The sequence below is a fragment of the Bubalus kerabau genome, chromosome 4 (genome assembly GCF_029407905.1).
Source record: "Bubalus kerabau isolate K-KA32 ecotype Philippines breed swamp buffalo chromosome 4, PCC_UOA_SB_1v2, whole genome shotgun sequence".
Lineage (NCBI taxonomy): Eukaryota > Metazoa > Chordata > Mammalia > Artiodactyla > Bovidae > Bubalus > Bubalus kerabau.
The window spans coordinates 143,231,024-143,251,688 of NC_073627.1; the positions used below are offsets into that span (position 1 = coordinate 143,231,024).

General features: G+C 52.9%; 1 protein-coding gene across 1 annotated transcript in view; it reads left to right on the forward strand.

Moving 5' to 3' along the window:
* Window positions 1–20,665, forward strand: part of LOC129650997 (dynein axonemal intermediate chain 1-like) — a 35,880-nt gene that overhangs the window by 673 nt on the left and 14,542 nt on the right. The window contains exons 2-9 of the mRNA XM_055579744.1: window positions 4,047–4,131; window positions 7,416–7,533; window positions 7,812–7,855; window positions 8,849–9,009; window positions 9,082–9,131; window positions 9,706–9,807; window positions 10,448–10,542; window positions 17,669–17,916. Coding sequence (XP_055435719.1) covers window positions 4,047–4,131; window positions 7,416–7,533; window positions 7,812–7,855; window positions 8,849–9,009; window positions 9,082–9,131; window positions 9,706–9,807; window positions 10,448–10,542; window positions 17,669–17,916 — 903 coding nt within the window. The remainder of the gene's footprint in view (window positions 1–4,046; window positions 4,132–7,415; window positions 7,534–7,811; window positions 7,856–8,848; window positions 9,010–9,081; window positions 9,132–9,705; window positions 9,808–10,447; window positions 10,543–17,668; window positions 17,917–20,665) is intronic.

Consider the following 20,665-nt stretch of genomic DNA (forward strand, 5'->3'; position numbering starts at 1 on the left):
TGCACCTTGGGAGAGCTGGGGAGGCTTCCCAGGACAGAGCGGCATGTGAGGATAAGGCTCCACCTCCTTGGGCAAAAGCTCATGAGGTTTGAGAGGGAGATTTGCTTTTTGGGCTTCAGTCCTTGGGTTTACTTGCACTCAATTCTTCAGGTCCAGGAGGCAAGTCAGAGCTAATCACAGGTACCAGAGAGTCCAGGCCAATGAGTGACCACCCTGGGTTCAATTTGCAATGAAGCTATGCAGGAGTCATAGTAGAGGTCATGGTTGGGAGCTCACTGTGTGTGTAGCCAGCATAGGTTGGGGTTCATCATGGAAGTTACAGTGAAAAGTCACTGCAGGGATGGTCACCACAGGGAGATGCTGAGGGGCCATGTGTATCCCTTCAATAGAGAGAGAGCTGGGTCAGGAGCCAGGGTCCCAGTATGGAGATCAGGATGAGTCTGATCTGCAATTGGGCAGGAAGGACAAGTTCCACAGAAGGCTAAGGTCATGTTCAGCACCTTGGAGAGCTCCCAACAGCTCTCAGGGAAGTAGTTCTGCTCCACCCTGGAATCGAAACCAGATCACACTCTCCCTTTCTCTGAAGTATGCCCACTTCCACTCAATTCCACGCCCAGGATAAAGTCACATTTTAGGAGAGGTTTGAGGGTTCCAGGCCCTGACTTAATAGGAGCTGTACAGTTGAGTTTCATGTAATCAGAGCAAGCACTTGGTGATCAGGACTGTGCTGGTATTGGGACCCTGAGGTGAAAGCTAAGTCCTGGCCCTGCATTTGTCTTGTCCAGACCCTTAACTTCCCCTGCACTGTTCTCTAGAGTTTAGGGGCTTCAGGGGGGCTACTGGCCTGGGTCAAGATTCACTTGAAGATTCATCAGGGTTTGGCTCTCTACTGGGAGCATGGTTAAAGAAACCTTAACTGCAGTCACCAGGACCCATGAAGTAAAAGAAAGATCCCTTTGATTAAGGCTGAAAATTGTCCTTAGGTCTCAACCCTACCAGAATTGGTGTCTAACACCCTCAGGGATGCAGGACCACACCAGGTTCTTCTAGCTTGGTTAACACGAAAAGCTGTGATGTAGGCAGATTCCAGCCCTCTGGACCAAGAAATGCAGTAAAGCAGGATACTGGGGGTATAACATAGCCAGTTAACACTTTAGTATTCCAGGTTGTCACAGAGCACAAGTTTGAGTTTCCTGAGTCATACAGCAAATTCCCACTGGCTATCTATTTAATATATGTACTGTATATGCTTCCATGAGTGGGAGGGAGGTTCAAGGAGGGGACATATATACACCTATGGCTGATTCATATTGATGTATGGCAGAAACCAACACATTATTATAAAGCAATTATCCTGCAAATAAAAATAAATTAATTAAAAATAATGCTTTAGTATTCTATTCAGCCTTCCCCCAAGGGAACTGATTTCTAACTGTGGATTGTAAGTACTAGGACAGGCTGTCTGTAGACCAGAGTGGAGGTAAGAGTTGCCTTCCCCTTTGCTGAGGCTCAGCATGTGAACAAAGTCATACCGCTTTCTCAGAGACCTGGATCTGATTAGGTTGGTATAAAGCTCAAAAGTATGGGAGAGGAGAAAGCAGAGTAACTTCATGATACCCTGAGGAAGGTCTGCAGTTTTAGACCTCAGGTTTCTGTCTCATTAATGATTTGGGTGAATGTACAGAAATGAAAGCAAGCTTTTCTGATCTGAACAATTAGGACAGGAATGGGGGAAAGGGCTCAGAGGTCACAAGTTCAGTCAGAACCAATAAAGATCCACATCTGCTCCAGTAGCATAGTTTCCCAAACCACACTCTCTCCTCAGAGCACATCTGGAGCCCTGAGTCTCCCAGGACCAGGCTGGTCATCTGGGGAGGGATGGCTCTTTGTGTGGGGCTCAGAGCATGGGCCCTGGAGTCCATAGGTTTGAGTTTACATCCTGACTTTGTCACCAAGCTGAAAATTTTAAAAACTTGTTCTCTCATCTGTGGTGGTGGTTTAGTTGCTAAGTCGTGTCTGACTCTTTGCAACTCCGTGGATTGTAGCCCACCAGGCTCCTCTGTCCATGGGATTTTTCAGGCAAGAGTACTGGAGAGGGTTGCGATTTCCTTTTCCAGGGCATCTTCTTGACCCAGGGGTCAAACCTGTGTCTCCTGCATTGGCAGGTGGATTCTTTACCAACCCAAGGAAACAGCCTAATGACACCTGATTTGCAAGCTTGTCTTGAGAACCCAAGATGATGTATGCACAGCCCCCAAGATAGTCCTTGCTTGATCCTGGTTGATAGGTGTTGACTGTTAAGAGGCCACCAAGGCTGATGGAGCTGGGCAGGGCCACCTGAGGGAGTACTGACTTGAGGAAAGAGGTCCTGTCCTCCCACATCAGAGGAGCTGTCCCCCGGCACACACACCTTTCTGTGGCTGGAGGACAGAGTTAGGACCATGGGGATAACCATGGGGACCATAGAACTCAGGGAAGTAGGTTTCAGTTAACAGGCTGTCTGACCACACAAAACACCACCTGGCATGGGGAGAAACACTTGCCAGGAAGCTGCTGAGGGGGACAGATTCTTGCTTTGGGTCAGAGGGTAGGGGGAGTAGCTGGTTCCAGGTGAGCTCTGAGGCTTATGATTATAAGACTCCCGTGAATGTCCTTGGTGAATGTTCTGGAGTCAGTTTTGAAAACTGATCAAAGAGTCTCAAAGGGCAGCCCCCATGTGTGACTTTGTCAGTCCCCCCTACACCAGGCTGCATGTTCCCTCTGACAGCACCATCACTGTTACCACTGGGCCCTGGGTGAATAACACCACGGTGATTATTACACGTCCTACATGTATTAGGGCCCTACAATGACCCTATGACTCAGAAGGCATCATCCATCCCTCTATGGCAGGAGTACTCTAAGTCACAGAGACCTTCATGTACCTAAGGTTGCCATTGGGCTCCTAATCTGTGTGTGTGGGGAATGCAGACCTGGGTGGCCCCAGAACCCATTCTCTTAACCTCTGCGCAATGCTGGCAGTCCTGGGAAAGCGTGTCCCAGAGAGCCGTGGCCCTCTGGGGCCCCCTTGGAGGGCTGTCCACTCCACTGGTTCATTCCTGCCACCTGCCCTAGACATGTTGGACCTGTCTTGCCAGCCCCAAACTCTTCACTCCTCTCTCAACCTGCTGTAGTGGTGTTCCATTGAGGATTTATGGAATTTCACATGATAATGAACTTGTTTTTTTGTTCAAATTGAGTCATTTTCCCCTGATATGAAACTTCCTGCTTTGTCTTTGGCCATGGGCAGGGCCTTGAGTTAGAAGTCAGTTCTGTCTCATACTCCTTATAGTAGAGACATGTCTCTTTCCCCTCCCTGGACCTTCCCCTCAACTTTTTTTTAAAATTTGTTTTTAATTGAAGGATAATTGCTTTACCATATTGCTTTGATTTCTGCCATACATCAACATGAATTAGCCATAGGTGTATACACGCCCCTCCCTCTTGAACCTCCCTCCCACTTTCCACCCTTTCCTACCCCTCTAGATTGTTACAGAGCCCCAGTTCCAATTCCCTGAGTCATACAGCAAATTTCCATTGGCTATCTATTTTACATACCCCTCAACTTTTGACTGAATAAGTTGGACCACAAGATTTCTGGGACCTTTAACGGGAGTCCTTGTTGTTGCTCAGGCTGCTGAAACCTCTGTCCCCACCAGAGAAGCCTCCTCCCGGCCCTGTCTGCTCTCCCCTCCAGTACCCCTTCTGGGCTCTCCTCAGGGCCCTGTCTTGTGCTTAGAGATGAGCCATCTCCAGAATAAACTCAGGATGAAAGAGCAGGAGGCAGGCTTTACCTAGGGGCCAACTATGGCAATGCAGACTCCTCATGCCACTTGTGAGCTGGGCATTCCTGGAAGAGGGTGGTGAGGAAAACCTTTACAGAGCTATCTGGGGTGGGCGGGGTCAGAGAGGCTTTGCTGAACCAATTGCAAGTCAGGGCTATAGCTCAGGGCGAGACCTTCCAGAATGGTGGCTTATGAGGACCGGTGGCCCCTGTATCTCCACAGAGTGATGACATCACCAAAGTGACCCAAGCAGCTAAAATCGTGGAGCGGATGGTCAACCAAAACACATATGATGATGTTGCTCAGGGTAAGATTTAAAGTGCCAGCAACTGCTATTACTACTTTATTAAAAATCGCTCATACAAAGTGAGTATTTGAGTGTCCCATGCTGGGTCCTACAGGGGAAAGAGGAGAAAAATAACCCCTCCCTCCTCTGTATGTCACTAGGGAAATAAGACTTACACAGTTCAAACAGGAACCATGGCATAAGAAAAAGTGAGTGTAGTGATGTGATCTGACAATGGTGCATAAAGACACCAGCACGCTAGTTATTAATATCATCTTCCCCGCAATCGTGGGAGGCAGTGGAGCAGAGATTTTATCCCTTCTTCACACACGAGGAAGCCAAGGCCAAGGGCACCCAAACCTGGGTCTTAAGCCTCCTAATTCCGTGTTCTGTTCTCTGCTCTGCCCAGCTTAGGGACAGTCTAAGTGCTAGACTGCAGACAGAGACTGCTCTGGTCTCCTCGAGAACGGAGGAGGAGGAAGTGAGCAGCGGCCACGGTCACGGAAGGCTTCAGGGAGGACTGAGCTGGATGCCCAGGGATAAGCGGCATCTGAGTGGGAGATTAGCGGAGGGCAGATGTTCGGGCAGGGGACAGCACAAGCAGTGACTCACTCAGTAGTGAAAATGAATGGAAAGGACTCTGGAGACGAGGGACAGCAGGCTCATTGTCCCTGACGGGGGCTCTCTTGGAAAGCGGGGAGAATACAGGCTGGAGAGATGGTTGGAGCCAGTTAAGAAAGGGCCTTGAATATCGCACAGGGAACCAGAGCTTTCTCTGCAGAGTTCAAAGCTTCCACTAGGCAGGAACAGCCTGAGGACAGCAGGGCTGAGGAGGTGGGAGGGTATGACGAGGCGGAAGATGGGGCAGAGGCGAGGATGAGGTTCAGGTGTGGGTCGAGTGGGCCTCTCTACACCTTACTGAGAATGCATTTTCAGCAGTGGAGAAAAAGGAGCAGTTATAACAGTGAAAAAACAAGCAGCAGCCCTCCCTGGGAACGGCCTACCAGGTGTTGGGCTGTGCCATTTACACACATTATTTTATTTCATCCTGACAGCCACCCTGTCAGGTGAATACCACTACGACCTCCATTTTATGGATGAGACATTCAGGCTGAAAGGTTGCCACTTGTTCCAAACCACAGCTAGCCTGAGGTGTGAGGGACACAGTCGGGACTCGAAGACAGGTCCCCCGGATCCAGAACCTAAGCGCTTCGGCACGAGACCACAGAGTCACTGATCTGGAAGAGACATTTCAAATAAACACTCAATAGGTCTATGCGAGTGATTAATTAGTGATGTGGTGAAGCAAGAGATTGATCCAGAAATGCTTAAATCCTGGGGGCCTGGGAAATTCTGGCGTCTTTGACAGAGCCAGGGAAACGGAATCCTTCCCATGGCATGAACAGCACATTCCCAAGTGGCTTGTATTTCCCTGAGAGGTTGTGCATTTATTTGGAGCGGCTGCCTCCCCGGAGTTGGCAGTTCCCCACTGCTGGCTGATCTCCTCTGCTGACAGCCCAGGGCTCTTCTCCGTGACTTGATGCTCATTGCTCACCCATGGGACAGAGAAACCAGGGCTGCCAAGACCAGCCGCCTAAACAAGCCCCCTTGTTATCATTCAGGCTGGAAAACGACCTTGAGTGCTTTTCAGAGCTGTCAAAAGTACACGGCAGCTGTGAATGAATTTGTCACTCACACAGCTTGGCTTCCTGAAACCCAGCCTCTGCAAGCAGCCCACTGAAGGGCTGCAAACATGATTAATATCCATGGAGAAATTGGCCTTGGTGAACCTTTTTCATTTATAAGAACACAGGCACATAAAAATGCATTGAACTTTGATTTTTTTTTAATTGCATACACTTTTCCCTTTGGGAAAGTGTATTTGTGAAGGAGAAGTGAAAACAGAAGTGTTACCAATTAATCTCTCTGAAATGAAGTCTTTTCAAAGACAGTCCGAGCTCAGGGATTTCTGATGTGATCAAGGCTCACGCCTCTGACCACTCAAATCTTTTTTTGTTCTGAGCCATTTTTGAGGATTTGGTGTAAGTCCCCAAACATCAAAGTGTGGGACATTGGGAGAGAGGCTGGGGCTGTGCCTGGGCTTGTTCTTGACCATGGTGGATGAGAGGGTCATTTTCTTCTGGGGCACCCTTGGTTGGAAAGAAGACTGAGAACTGTTTCCCTTTTGTTGATATATTTTGTTGCCTTCTTTGAACAATCACCGGGTGCCTGCTCTGTGGCTGGCCCTGTGCTAGGCACTGCGGGTCCAGAGATGATAACACTGTGCTTCCTGTTCCCCTAGAGCTGTGGGCTGGGGGAGACAGGCAAAAGGACACAGAGAGGCAACAGTGTGTGGCCCATGTTTCAGCAGACCAGAGGCAGGGGTGGGGCAGAGGAGGAGGTGAACTCTGTCTGTTCAGCAACAAAGTGAAGGCCTCACAGAGGAGGAGGAGCTTGATCTGGATCTAGAGGGAGTGGGAGTTTCCAGGAGGAGCAGAGCATTTTCGACACTTTGATGTAGAGAGTATGTGAACAGCTGGCTGGAGGTGACATGGTAGTGGGTTGGAGCCTTGGTTCAATCAGGAAGCCCCTGTGCCAGGGGGGTCACCAAGGGGTTTTCAGGGCAGTAGGGAGCTGGTTTATTTGTTCTCCCTCTCATGGCTCTGCGGAACGTGGACTGGAGGAGGAATGTCTGGAGGTAGGGAGACCAGCTGGGAGGGTGGTGTCGTAGTCTGGGTGATGGCTGTTGGGGACTGAACCTAGACTGTGGCTATGGAGCTGGAGAGAAGTGAATGGATTAAAAAGATAATCAGAAGGAAAATATGAGGAATGATGAAAAGAGATCAGTGAAGGATTACCAAAATTTCTGGTATAGACAAGTAGAAAGATGGATGCGGCTTCTGCCTAAGTTAAAGGAAACAAGAGGTAGAGAGAGTTTAGGGCAGGAGATGAACTTGAGTTCAGAGCACCCATGAGGGAGCCAGGCAGCTTCACTGTGGTGAGCTTGGCAGTGAATATGAAGATGGGGAAACCTGGAATTTTATCCTCAGGGACATAGCCACTTTAGTGTCATTTACCTCCAAAAACAACGATAACAGTAACAACAACATTACAGAGAGCTTACTCTGTGCCAGGTATTTTTCTAAGTACTTTGCATGTATTAGCAATGAATCCTCACAGTAGTCCTTTGAGGTAGGTATTCTTACTATTCCCACTCGGACACACAAAGAGGTTAATTGTTTTGGCCAAAGAGGTACAGACAGAAAACAGTAGTCCAGGGCTGACTCAGTCTGTGTGTGTTTAAGATTTTAAGTACTATGAGGATGCTGCTGACGAGTATCGGGACCAGGAGGGTACCCTGCTGCCTCTTTGGAAGTTCCAAAATGACAAAGCGAAGCGCCTGGCCGTCACCGCCCTCTGCTGGTGAGTAGAGGCATTGCAGAAAACCTGGAGTGCCTGAGCACCTGCTGGGTACCAAGCCAAAAGCAAGCAGCTCCTACCCAAGCTCAACCACCTTGAAGGTGACACGTAGCATTATGGGAAAAAGTGAGACTGGGATTCTTATGGAACCTCCCTAGGTCTCTAAGGTCAACAGTGTCTGTCTGCAGTGCAGTTAAGGCACCAGTGTACATAGGAGGGCTTGTGTCCATGGGCAAACCATGTCCATTTCCTAGGCTGATGGGTTCTTATTTCTTTTGCAGGAATCCAAAGTACAACGATCTGTTTGCAGTGGGACATGGCTCCTGTAAGTCATCCGGCTATTTGTTCATCTGCTTACTCAACCAACAAACACTAAGTACCTACTCAGTGCAGAACTCTTTGCCAGGTGTGAAAGATACAGAAATGACTAAGATCTAGTCACACTGCCCAGTCTAGGGGAGAAGCCCCACTGTCACACTGGCAATTAGTGCTGCGTGAAGGAATATGCCAAAATGAAGGAGTTATTACGGTGAAGAAAGAGGGGCAGAGGACTTCCGTCTGAGGCAGCAGCAAAGGTCGGGATGCAGGAGAGATACGGGAGGAAATGAGGCTGTAGAGGGGGGTGGGGTAGCCCCAAAGGGCTTGGTAAGCCATCCCAGGAAGCTTGGACCTTCTCTCAAAGGGAAACCACTGAAGGAATTTGAGAAGGGCAGGGACACAACCACTACAGGGAGGAATTGCAGGCAGGAGACTGGAGGCTAGAGACAGTTGGGAGACTAGGGAAGGCATCCCAAAGAGAAAGGGCAGGCTCTGAACCACCAGCATGGAATGAAGCTGGAGATGTGGGCTTGAGAAGCATGAGAAGGTGGACTGGACCAGACCTGGGAGGGGCTGGATGGTGGGTTCTGCATGAAGAGAGTTTCCAGAGCAGCCCCTGGAGCAGGTGGAGGACAAGGGTTTGACATTCATCGCTGGCCCCTGTCCCCTCGGAGACCACTGCCTTATGGGATGTTCTCTCCCCACCAGCTTCCCTCACCCCTCAGTGGGAGGCAGCACTGTGGGAACTGTGTGGCTTTCCTTCGTGATTCCTGGGCCCTGCAGAAGCCCCTGCCTCCCCTCTGGACTGGACATTCCCCCTTCCTAACAGGAGAGGGCCCCAGACTTCGTGCAAGCCGCAGCTCCCCAGGCTGACAGTGTGCTTTCTGGCTGAGAGAATGAGCTTCTGCAAACAGAAAAACCTTCCCATTCTCCAAGCTGCTGCTGGCTGGCAGGCGTACAAGCTCCCGGTCTCTGCCCCTCAGACCGCCTGTCCGCCCAGCCCATTCTTTGCCCGGGGTGGGGGAGGGAGGCGAGGGCCAAGAGGAGTGGGTGTTTGTCATTCCTCTCAGCGAGGAAACCCTTGGAGCTGCTCCCAGTCTCATGGTCTGGGCCGCCTCCGAGGATGCCCTAAATGCCCGCTTTGTGTCCCCACTCCTGAGGGTGGGCTGCTGCCAAGCAGGAGGCACCCACCCCCTCTGGCAGGGAGCTAGCACATTCCTCCCTCTGCTGCAGCTACTGGGCCTGGACGTGGGCCGGGTGCTGAGCGGGCCTCCTAGGAGTGGGTGTGGACCCCTCTCTGGGGCTGCTCTCAGCCCAGGCTCTTTGCCCAGGGCAGAGGTGGGGAGAGTGGGGAGGCTCCCCAGCAGGTGGGAGGAGAAACTGCTTCAGCTCTCCCGTCTCCTCCTTTCACCGAGGGCCCGAGTGGAATGTCAGCTGGCTGGGGTCATGTAGAGGCTGTCCTTGGGGGCAGTGTTAGCCAGAGGCAGTGGTGCAGAGTGACGCCCCCACCAGGAATTGATGGCCTCAATTCCAACGGGCCCAGTGGCCTCTTTTGAGCAGGCGTGCGCCCTCGAAGGGTCTCTTTGTCCTTTGTCGGCCACACCCACATGTCTGGGTAGCACCACTATCAGTTGCAGACCTTCTGGCTGGAGGGTCACTTCCCAGTGATGTGACCTGGAGCTGAAAGCTGCTCTGAGCCTTGGTTTTTCCTCTGGTGACCTGGAGAGGCTGATGCCTGGTACCCTCCATCATGAGACACATGTGGAAGAGAAGCAGCGAATGTGCCCCTTGAGCTGTAGGAACCATATGCACAGAAAGGACGAATGTTGCTGATTTGTCTGTCTTTCTGTTTCCTAGCTTTCCGGCAGGGCTGCAGAGAGAGGGGCCTGTTGGGGACAGGGAGGAGTCAGACGAGGCCCCACCTCTTCTCTTAGACAGCTGGGCCCAGCAGAGGCGGTGGTATTACTCTCATTGGCATGGGAGCTGTTGACCAGCTTTCCACTGGGCATCTATTCCTCAGAGCCTTGCACATCTCAGTACCACCCTGCAGAGGCCTGAGCAGAGCCAGGCTGGACTGGGACTCAAAGGGCTCCGGCATTCACTCCTGAGGTTCCCCCAGGGAGCCCCATGCTGCAGATACCCGGGTGTCTCCTTGGAAGAAAGTGAGCAAAGCCAAGGCTGGGAAAAAGGCACCCTAATGCCCGGATGGGTTGCCGTGAGAAGCAGCTGCTCACCAGCCTCCATCACCCTATCTTTGGAAATTCCCAGATGCCTGCCTCCCATCATCAGACTTTGCCTCATGTGGACAAACTCCGAAGTGAGAGTTTGGGTTTGTTGTTGGGCTTGACCCCGATGAGTTCAGCCCAGGACTCTTTTTGCCTGGGATACCCCAATGTTGACTCTCTAACCTGGTAAAATAAGACTCGGGCAGGGGAAGGCAGGCACCTAGGAAGGACTGGGGCCGAGCCCGCGTTTGGGCACAAGGCCGGCTGGCTGGAGCCAGACTGGGAACAAGCAGGTGGGGAACAGAGCTTAGGCAATTGCCTGCAACAGCACAGAGCAGTCACACCTGCCTTCCCTCGTGGCTGCTGGGCACCAGGTGGTGGGCATGTCGGGCTGCATACAGGGCTGAGACTGGGGTTCCCCCAGGGCCAGGCTTCGTGTCTCAGCTGAGTGGAGAAAGGCTGTCAGCAGGTAAGAGCAGATGGAGGAACACCGGAGGGCAGAGGAAGGTAGTTTAGGAAGAGATGGCCCACGGGGCAAAGCTGGGGTGCAGTTGTGTCAGCCTGCTACACTGAGGGGGTGCTTTCCAGCCCATTAAGCCATTCACAGCAGGGAAATGGGGACTCCTCGTGATCTGTCAGGCAGGGATGGTGGATCAGATCCTAGACCCTGTGTGTGTCCTGACTGGCTCTCACACAGGAGACAGGGAGGAAACCTCCCAGCAGGTCATGTCTTAGAAGGGCGGACGAGCCAGCTGACCTTCAGCCCAGCCTCAGAGGGACAGCACCCTCAAAAGTGGCCAAAGTCAGTCCCTGAGCCCCAGGGCCATATTACACCCATTCCTACTCTGTCCCACCGCCTCCTGGTCGGTCCCTCAGCCTGCCCAGGCCAGGGATCCACTTGTAAGGGATTTAAATCTTCCCTGGTCATTTATTTGTCAGCTTCACTAATTAAGCAGTGTTAATTTCATTTACTGAAAATGGAAATTCATCCACCTCATTTCTCCCCGTTCATCCTCCACACACAAAATCCATCACTCCTCAGCTGCAGGCTGCGTAAAATTTACAGGACTAATTATGTTGTCAGGTCTCTTTGTAAATACAGTCCATAAAGGCCACTGTGCTCGCCGGGTTGTAGTGCAAGGGCATTCCTGTTGTTAGTTTAATTACTGGTTAGTTATTTAGGTTCTCAAATGTTTGCCTCATTTTCCCTAAATCAAATTAAATGTCCCGCTTGATGTATTCTGTCTCCAAGGCCTTGCTCTTATTTCCCACACTGCTTAAATATCCCAACTCCTAATTGGGTGAGAGCTCTAGGAAAAGCCCAGATGCCTGGAAGGCTGGATCCAGCCTGGAACCACAGTTTCAGGGTCACACTGGCAGTTTGGAACCCTGTAACACTGATGTCCCTTCTTGGGGGCAGCCCTGGGCTTGTCCTCTACCTTTGGAGACTGAAAATCCTAACCCAAGGGACAGTCTGTGCCTAGAGTCCAAGAGGGCAGGACCGGGATGTGGGAAACTGAGAAGGGTTTCCTTATTGTCATCAGGAGAGCTGGGGATCATTAGCTTCCATCCCCCTGATTTCTAGAGGGACTGCTTCCAAATCACCCTAGAAAATGTATCATCTATGGCCTATTGGGCTGCCCCCCACCACAGACTCGCTAGCCCCACATCGCCCCACTGTGAGACCACAGAAGGAGAAAGTGATAGAGAAACCCACAACTTATACGTAACTGGATAGGGAGTCTTGTAAGTCAGAAGCGAAAGGTCCCTACCACATATGTCAGGTCGCAGATATGACATGGCAAAAACCTTCACTGCTGGGGGAGGAGGAGCCTACCGTTTATAGGGGAATTGACATCGGGTTGGCTCATCAGTCGCCAGGGAAACCAGCAGCTGGGTGGGGGGCAAGCACTTAGGTAGCTGTTGAGTAAGCCCTGTGATTAAGAGGATTGGAAAGTCATGTGAGCAGGTGGAGGTGAAGCAGAGGCTGGTTGACTGGGGGATGTGCAGGGAGCAAGAGAGCAACCATCTTGAGTGACCTCTCCCTCTGATTCCTAAGAGTAGAGTTTGGGTCACACTTACCTGTGACCCAGTTAGTTTCCTATATCTGTAGTAACAAATTACCATGAACATAACGGCTTTGTTGTCATTCAGTCGCTATGTCATGCCCAACTCTTTGTGACCCCGTGGACTGCAGCACACCAGGCTTCCCTGTCCTTCACTATCTCCCAGAGTTTGCTCAAACTCATGTCCATTGAGCCAGTGATGCCATCCAACCACCTCATCGTCTGTCATCTCCTTCTCCTCCTGTCATCAATCTTTCCCAGCATCAGGGTTTGTTCCTATGAGTCAGCTCTTTGCATCAGGTGGCCAAAGTATTGGAGCTCCATGACTATTCAGGGTTAATTCCTTCAGGATTGACTGATTTGAACATAATGGCTCAAAACAACACAAATCTATTGTCTTACAGTTCTGGAGGTCAGCGTCTAAAATGGGTTTTGCTGAGCAAAAATCAGGTGTCAGCACGGCTTTGTTCCTTTTGGAGGTTTGGAGGGCCATCCATTTCCTTGTCTTTCTTAGCTTCAGGGCTGCCCGTATTCCATGGCTTGTGGCCTCTTTCCAGCTAGCAAGTGTCTCATTCTGACGTCGGCGTCTGGTGTCAGTGCTCTGACCTGCCTGCCTCCCTCCTTCCCTTATAAGGACCCCTGTGATTACACTGGTTCTACCCAGATAATCCAGGATAATCTCCCCATCTCAAGGCCTTAACTTAATCACATCTACAAAATCCCTTTTGCTGTGCAAAGTAACATATTTATGGGCTCTGGGGATTAGGACACGGACATGGGGGGAGGGCATTATTCTGCCCACCACAGCCCCTCTGAGTGCCTCTTACATGACTTAATAAGGGAATCATCAAACAGCTGCTGCCTTGGGCTCAAGCCCTGGGCCGGATTCATCAGGGAGCTTGCAGGAAGAGAGGAGGAGGCCTGCTGGCTGTCGCTGGCTTGGCACCCTTGTCTCTGCAGCTTGGCACCTACTTCTCTCTGACCGCTGGCCTGGCTTAAGCCAGATGCCCCAACATGCCCTCTGCCTGCTCTGCACTCCCTAAATCCTAAGCAGAATCCCAGGCTTCTCCTGACAGCCAGGACTCTCCAGAGCGGCCCCTTACCATCTAGAGCTCTGGGCAGGGGTGGAGTAGTGGCGCTGCCCGGGCCCCAGGAGAGGGTGCTGAGGGCAGTGAGAGCTTCAGTCAATTGTGGAATGAAGCCACCCTTCCCCTGAGACAGTGGCTTTCTGAGAATGGCCAGATCACACTCTATTAGGAAGTTGACTCTCCTCCCCCATATCTCCTGAATCACTGAAGGCCAGAGTCAGAGAGGCCGTAGAGATTATCTAGCAAAGCAGGGTTAGCAGGAGGCAGCTCTCTTTCTGAGAGAGGAAGCCTTCTGGGCCATGCCATGCCATGCTCCATCCTTTGGTGGCAGGCTAAGGAAAAATCTACTCGCAATAGTGATACACCTGTAATAATAGAGTACAGGTAGAGGAATTCCAGGGGGTAGGTGGGCACTCATAGTGGAGAAGCCGAATGGTCTAGAAGGTTTCTTGGAGAAGGCAAAATTACAAAGTGAAGCTAAGGCCAGACCAGTGGCCCTCCCTCTCCCACTGTCTTGGAGTCACAGGCCAGATGGTTTATCACCTCTCCCTTCTCCCTTCCTCACTCTCTCCCTCTCCCCCTTCCTCTGTTCCTCTTTCCCTGCCACCCAGCCAACATAGATTCACTGAAACCCCATGGCCCAGAGGAACCTGAAATTCCTTCACCGGCCCCAGACGTCAGGGCTCCTGCCTCTTATATAACGGAGTGTGGAACTGGGTCCACACTTCTGTGTCGCTGGACCTTCCAGTCCTGCGCTGGGGAGCCAGGTAGTTTGTGGGATTCAGGATCAAGTACCCCAGAGCCCAGGGCTCTGTGAGCCTTGAATGTGATGGGATTCTACCACTCACTGGGAACTGAGGCACTGGGAGTGATCTTGATGTCAATGTCTTACTGGGACTTCTGATGACCTGGTCGGTGGCATCATACTGGGAATGATGGCAGGCTGGGCAGTGATGTCACCAGGACTGCTGGTAGCCTCAGCGATGATGTCACATGGAGACCACTGGTGGTCTGAGTAGTGATATCACTTTAGGACTTTTGGAAGACAGGATGATGCTGTCCTGTAGTACGGTTGCAGGTTGGGGCCCTGACGTCACCCTGGGTACACTTATAGGATAGAATAGTGAAGGTTCATAGGGGTCCAGAGTCAGGGACAAGAACATCATAGAATAAGATGGAGAGGAAGCCCTAGCTGAATTAGAGTTTTTCTCTATTTTCCTGGTGTGGTTTGGCAGACAAAGCCCTGAATTGGAATTCAGGAAACACAGGGTCTAACCATGATTAGAAGCTGTGATCTTTATGTCAGCACGGCTTGTTTGGTTGAAAGTAACAGAGATCACTTGAGCCAGGTTAAGAACGGGAGGCTTACTGTCAGGATGTGTGTGGCCTGGGAGCGCTGGCAGGATCTAAGACTTTAGTGTGGCCGGTTGCTTGCTCTCTGTGTCCCTGTCTTATGAAATCCATGGTTCTCTCTGCCAGAACTTTCCTCTCATCACAAGTGGCTGCCCTGGCCTTTACACATCCCCTTGTCCAGATTCTGGAGGGATTATCTGCTTTGCCAGACACCCCATTGCCCCCAAATGTCCGGTGCCCCCTTGCCCTCCTTTCTCTACCTTCATGTAAAGTTTGGATTCGTGCTGTTACCCTGAGCAGGGTAACTAAACAGGATATTGGGTGTGACGAGCATCAAGTGATGGGTCTCATGTACTTGGGCACATCATTTCTACCCCCTGGGCCCCAGTTTGAAGTGAAAGTGTTATTTGCTCAGTCGTGTCTGACTCTGCAAACCCATGGACTGTAACCCGCCAGGCTCCTCTGTCCATGGGATTTCCCAGGCAAGAATACTGGAGTGGGTAGCCAGCCATTCCCTTCTCCAGGGGATCTTCCTGACCCAGGGATGGAACCCAGGTCTCCTGCATTGTAGGTAGATTCTTCTTTACTCTCTGAGCCACCAGGGCTTCAGTTTATCCACCTATATAATCTGGGGGCCATAGTTCAGCATCTGGTGGTTCTGGGAGCAGGTCAGAGATGTTCACACTGCAGAGTTACCGAGCCAACCTAGGGTTTCCAACCCTCCTTTCCTGGTTCCACTGGTCATGAAGGTTCTGTGCACATTTGTGGCAGGGCAGGGGCTGCTGGAAGTGTGTCTAGAAGAAGCGAGTCATCACTGCTGTCCCTCAAGGGACCAGATCCCTGGGGCATAGTGAGAGCAAGTGTGGGGATCACGCCCACCTTTGACCCTTGGGGCAGCAAGGAGAGCATCCAAATCCTTAGCCTGAGCATCTGTCACCCAACTGCCCACCTTGTCATTCACCCTCCTGCCTGCCCACTCCTCCCATCAGTCTTGCTTGGCATCCAGGCCACAGGGTGTCCAGGGCATCGACAACTCACCTCCGGCCTGGCAGTTAATAGTTTGATTACCTGGCGAGGGCTTGCCCATTCAGCCTCAGGGGTCTGGCTCCCTGTCACCACACCAGGAGCTGCCGAGGGCAGGCCCATGTCTCCAGAGGGCTGTGTCTGTCCCTGCCAGGCTCAGCCCAGAGGGAGGCCCCGATCAGGATTTGGGTAAATGAACAAAAGGAGCTACAAGGGACTGTTCCACTGCTCAGCTCAGTTTCCTTCGTGGTCTGATTGGGAAAGACACTCCCCTCAGCCAGCTGTAGAACTCTCCTGAAATTGGGCAGTCAGCTCTTGGGGCTTACCCTGGACCCTGCGAGGTGAGGTACTGCCAGCTCCCATCCCCTACTGCCTCGGCGACATGCCAGGTGCAGGGTGACCAGCCTGGCCTCCTCACTTTCCCTGGAGCAGAAGCCTTTTCCTTCCTGAACCACGGTGTGCCTCCCTGTGGTTCAGGCTGGTCCCTGGTACCTTCCACTCCAGGGGCAGCCACTCCTTACATAGGAAGCCGCCCGTGCCCGTGACCGGGGAGGGCTTCTGTTGACAAGTAGCCACAGCAAGGGAAGATGGGCTTCCCTGCAGGCAGCTGTGCTGGTGGGTGTGCCAGCTTGCTCATTGCAGGCCACCCTGGCTTCCAGGAAGCGTCAGCTCTGTCTGCAGCAGGCCCGGGGCGAGGGTACCTGGGACAGTGGTAGCTAGCTCATGCCCACAGCCTGGGGAGCCCAGCCCAGTCACTTGCTCCCCCAAAAAAGGGGCAGCCTTAGGAATAAGAATGACTCAGCAAAACTTACCAAGTTGGGGCTGCCTCCCTTTCTTTCTCACTCACGGGTTCCACACCTCAGGACTGGCCATTTTGTCGGGAGGGCCCAGTCTGCAGTTGCGGGGGTCAGAGGAGCTAGCCCTGGAGGCCCAAGGGAAAGCCTTTGTGTCAGCTAAAAGGCTGCCTTAGCATAGGGCCCCCAAGAGGGGGGCAGGGGGTTGTTCTAGACATCCGCCTCGCCAGCTCTGGCTCCTCTGAGCTTGGGAAGGGTCCTGGGCTGGTGGCGGGAGAGCCAGAACTGAGGGCAGGGGCTGTGTTCTGTTCAATGACTGCATGATCATGATGGGCGCTGGGTTAGCAGAGAATGAAAGACTGGTATCACCCCCTTGCCGGGGGTGGGCAGGGAGAAGGACGTCTGCTGAGCGGTCCGCTGTCGACCACCAAACACTGTGCCCAGGCCAGAAGGACAGATAACATGGTGGCCTACTGAAGCCCCACTGGCTGACCTGGGACTTCTCGAATCTGGGAGTAAGCATAGAGCTAGGCTTCCCGGGTAGCTCAAACAGTAAAGAAACCACCCACAATGCAGGAGACCTCGGTCAGGAAGATCCCCTGGAAGACGGCATGGCAACCCATTCCAGTATTCTTGCCTGGAGAATCCTATGGACAGAGGAGCCTGGCAGGGCTAAAGGCTACAGTCCATGAGGTCGCACAGAGTCAGACACGACTGAGCAACTGACACTTTCACTTTAGAGCTAGGGCTCGGCTGCAACTGGGGACTGTGGGGCCGGAGGGTATGGGAAGATGCCCACAGGTGGCTAATGTGGGACCACACAGACAATTCCATGTTAGTCCAGATGGAACCCCTGTCCTTGGCTGGGGATGAGGGGTACACAGCCATTATCCCAGCACCTAAGCACAACAGATGGGCTGGGCATCTAGGGATACTGCTCCGTCCCAAGCCCACCCACATCCTTCACATAACAACTCTTTGAGCTGGCAACCCCCTTTCCTATACCCCCAGGGAGACTAAGGAGAATGACTGTCCATCCCTCAAGTACACCTGCTCACCTTGTCTGTTGCACCCACTGCTGAACCCCAAGGAGGGGGTGGGCCAAGCCTCATGGTTCCGTTTCACAGATGGAGAAGATGAAGACCAGAGAGGACCCCCCTCACCTCCCCACACTCTCTGTGGGAGACAGGAGGGGGCAGGGCTTGTTGGCCCTGTGGGGGAGGGGCTGGGACTTGGACCCTCCAACCACCGCCACCTCTTCCCCGGGACAGATGACTTCATGAAGCAGAGCCGTGGCATGCTGCTCTTATACAGCATGAAGAACCCCAGCTTCCCCGAATACATCTTCAGCAGCGAGAGTGGCATCATGTGCCTGGACATGCACGTGGACCACCCCTACCTGGTGGTGGTGGGCCACTACGATGGCAACGTGGCCATTTACAACCTCAAGAAGCCCCACTCCCAGCCCTCCTTCCGCAGCTCAGCCAAGTCTGGCAAGCACACGGACCCTGTGTGGCAGGTCAGCCTCGGAACCGGGTGGGAGGAGTGGGTGTGGCTGAGCGGCAGCGGGTGGGTCTGGGAGCCATGGGAGGAAGCGACCTTGGGGAGGAGAGGGCCACAGACCAGGGGTTGGGGATGACAGCTACCGGCTTAGAGGCCAAGGAGCTGGGTGTGAGAAGGGCAGAGGCGAGTATCAGGAGGCAAGAGGGTCTGCTGTAAAGGTGGTGGTCTCCTGCCCATCCATCTGCTAAGGACCTCGGATCTTTGAGGAGTGCTGCTCAATGACTCAGATTTGGTGGCTGGACGGCTCCGGGCCTGATGGGCCTCCGCTGAGTATGTTAAGGGCTCCAGGGGTCTACAAAAAGTGAAAGTGTTAGTCGCTCAGTTACGTCTGATTCTTTGTGACCCCATGGACTATAGCCCGCCAGGCTACTCTGTTCATGGGATTCTCCAGGCAATGGCCATGCCCTTCTCCAGGGGATCTTCCTGACCCAGGGATCGAACCCAATTCTCCAGCATTGCGAGCAGATTCTTTACCGTCTGAGCTACCCAGGAAGCCAGGGGTCTATGGTCTTCCTCAACTGCCCACAGGGACTCTGTTCTGCCATCTGGGCTAGATTTGAGGGATCTCCTAGAGAAGGGTAGGTGCTGCTGGTTCTCTGCCTTCCAGGTGGGGCTGTAAGACCTGGCAGGTGGGGCCTGTGAGTACCCAGCTTCTCCAGATAGGCATGGAATGGGACCATTGTGGTTGCTGGGGCTGGATTTCACCCTGACTTTGCGTCTCCACCTTACTGCGCTGGAAGTAGGTTTCACAGTTTCGTTCTCAGAGCCTCTTAGCTCTGGCTTCACAGCCCTTCCTCACTGTGTTCCAAAGGTGTCCCTCCTTCTGAGCCTGGGCACCCTCGCTCCGTGGTCTGGCCTGGGGGAATCTAAGCACACATTTCTATCTCAAGTTGCCCAAGGCCTCTGGGGGCTCAGACAGTGCTGGGGTCTGTCTTCTCATTGTCCTCTGCCCCTTGCCCTGACAGGGTCTGCCGGCGGGCTCTGCACCCCTGCCTGTCTGGCCCTGAACTTCCTGAGTCACATGGATGCCCAGGCCCTGGCTTTTGGCCCCCAGACAGGCCTGAACAGAAGGAGGGTTGTCCAGGCACAGGGGAAGTGGGGGCCTCTCAGCTTCATCCTTTACCCGGATCTGGGGCACAGGAAGGAGGCACCTCCTCCCACCAAACACCCTCCCCTCAACCAAAGCCGGAGTCAGAATTGCAGCTTCAGGGGTTCTCTCCTCTGGAAAGCCTACCTCCCGAGTCATCGTGTCCAGGCACACGGGGCTCCAGACACGGGGAAGATGTCTGCAGAGACATTAAAGCCCAGGGAGAGAAAAGACTTGCTTTGATCAAACTAAACCAGCATCAGACTTGCCCTTGCTTTGCCAGCTCAAACACACAGCCCAGGGCCAAGCGCAGAGCATCTCAGGGTGGCCTGACTCTCCGCAAGCCCAGGAGAGGGCGAGAGGCCAAGGCCAACCAGCCTACTCCCTCTCTGCTCTGTTCTCAGAATCAAATAGCAAGTTGGAGAGAGAAGTGGGGCTCGCAGGAGACCGTTTCCCCTTCCCTGGACGGGTGCCAGGGAGACTGGATAGGGTGGCCTTCTGTTCTCCCACCATCCTTTCAGGAGAACAGGGCTGCTGCCTTTGCAAAACCGAAGACTCCGAGTTCTTGGCTGCAATCAGGGCTTGTGACGTGGGAGGGGCCTGCCTGTCTCTGTCTCTTTTAACGACTTCCTGTTCTCTTCCTTCGCTTGCTCTCATTCCCTCCCCGCTTCCTCATTCGTGTCTTCATTCATCCATTCATTCAGCAACTCCTGCCTGTTCACTCCTCTGGAGGCTGACGATGCTCAAGGATTTGGTCTCCGGAGTTCCTGGTGGGGACACACAGCAGCCAAGGTTGAGCAGATAGGGCGTGCGCTAAGTGCCAAGGAGGGCTGAGGATTGTCCAAAGTGCTGGGGGATGAGAAGCAGGGACCGGAAGGCCAAGGAGGTCTTCCTAAAGGAAGAAGCACCTGAGCAGAATTGTGAAGCATGAGGAAGCATGCACTGATGAAGAAGGCTGCAAAGGGGTCACATGCACCAGAAAGACACGGGCACAAGCAGAGGGGCCTGCTGGGAAATGACGCAGCGCGGGGAGCACAGTATGCAGGACAGGGAGGAGCAGCGGGACCTGAGAAGAGCCTAACTGCCCAGTCCTGAGTGTGCTTCTCCAGCAAGGAGGAAGCTTGGATTCTACATGTCAGTGGTCTCAAATGAAGTGTTAGTGCATGCGTGCTAAGTTGCTTCATTCGTGTCCGACTCTTCATAACCCCATGGACTGTAAAGCCTGCCATGCCCCTCTGTTCATGGGATTCTCCATGCAAGAATACTAGAGTGGGGATCTCCCCGACCCAGGGATCGAACCCACGTCCCATACGTCTCCTGCATTGGCAGGAGAGTTCTTTACCACTAGTGCCACCTGGGAAGCCTAGTGTTGGTGAAGTACAGAAGCTCAATGTATTAGAAAGATGAGAGTGGGGCTGCTCTGATAAGATCAGGGTCGTGATTGCTTGAGGGTCCCCTGTCATCACTCCCCATGTCCCCTGAGCTACTTTCCCAAGGCTCCAAGAGCTCCTCCCAGCATAATTTGAAAATCACTGTCCAACCATCAGAGGATTTGGGGGCAAAGAAATCCCACAGTCATGCAGTGTCCTGGAGATATCTTCCAGCCGCAGCATGAGAG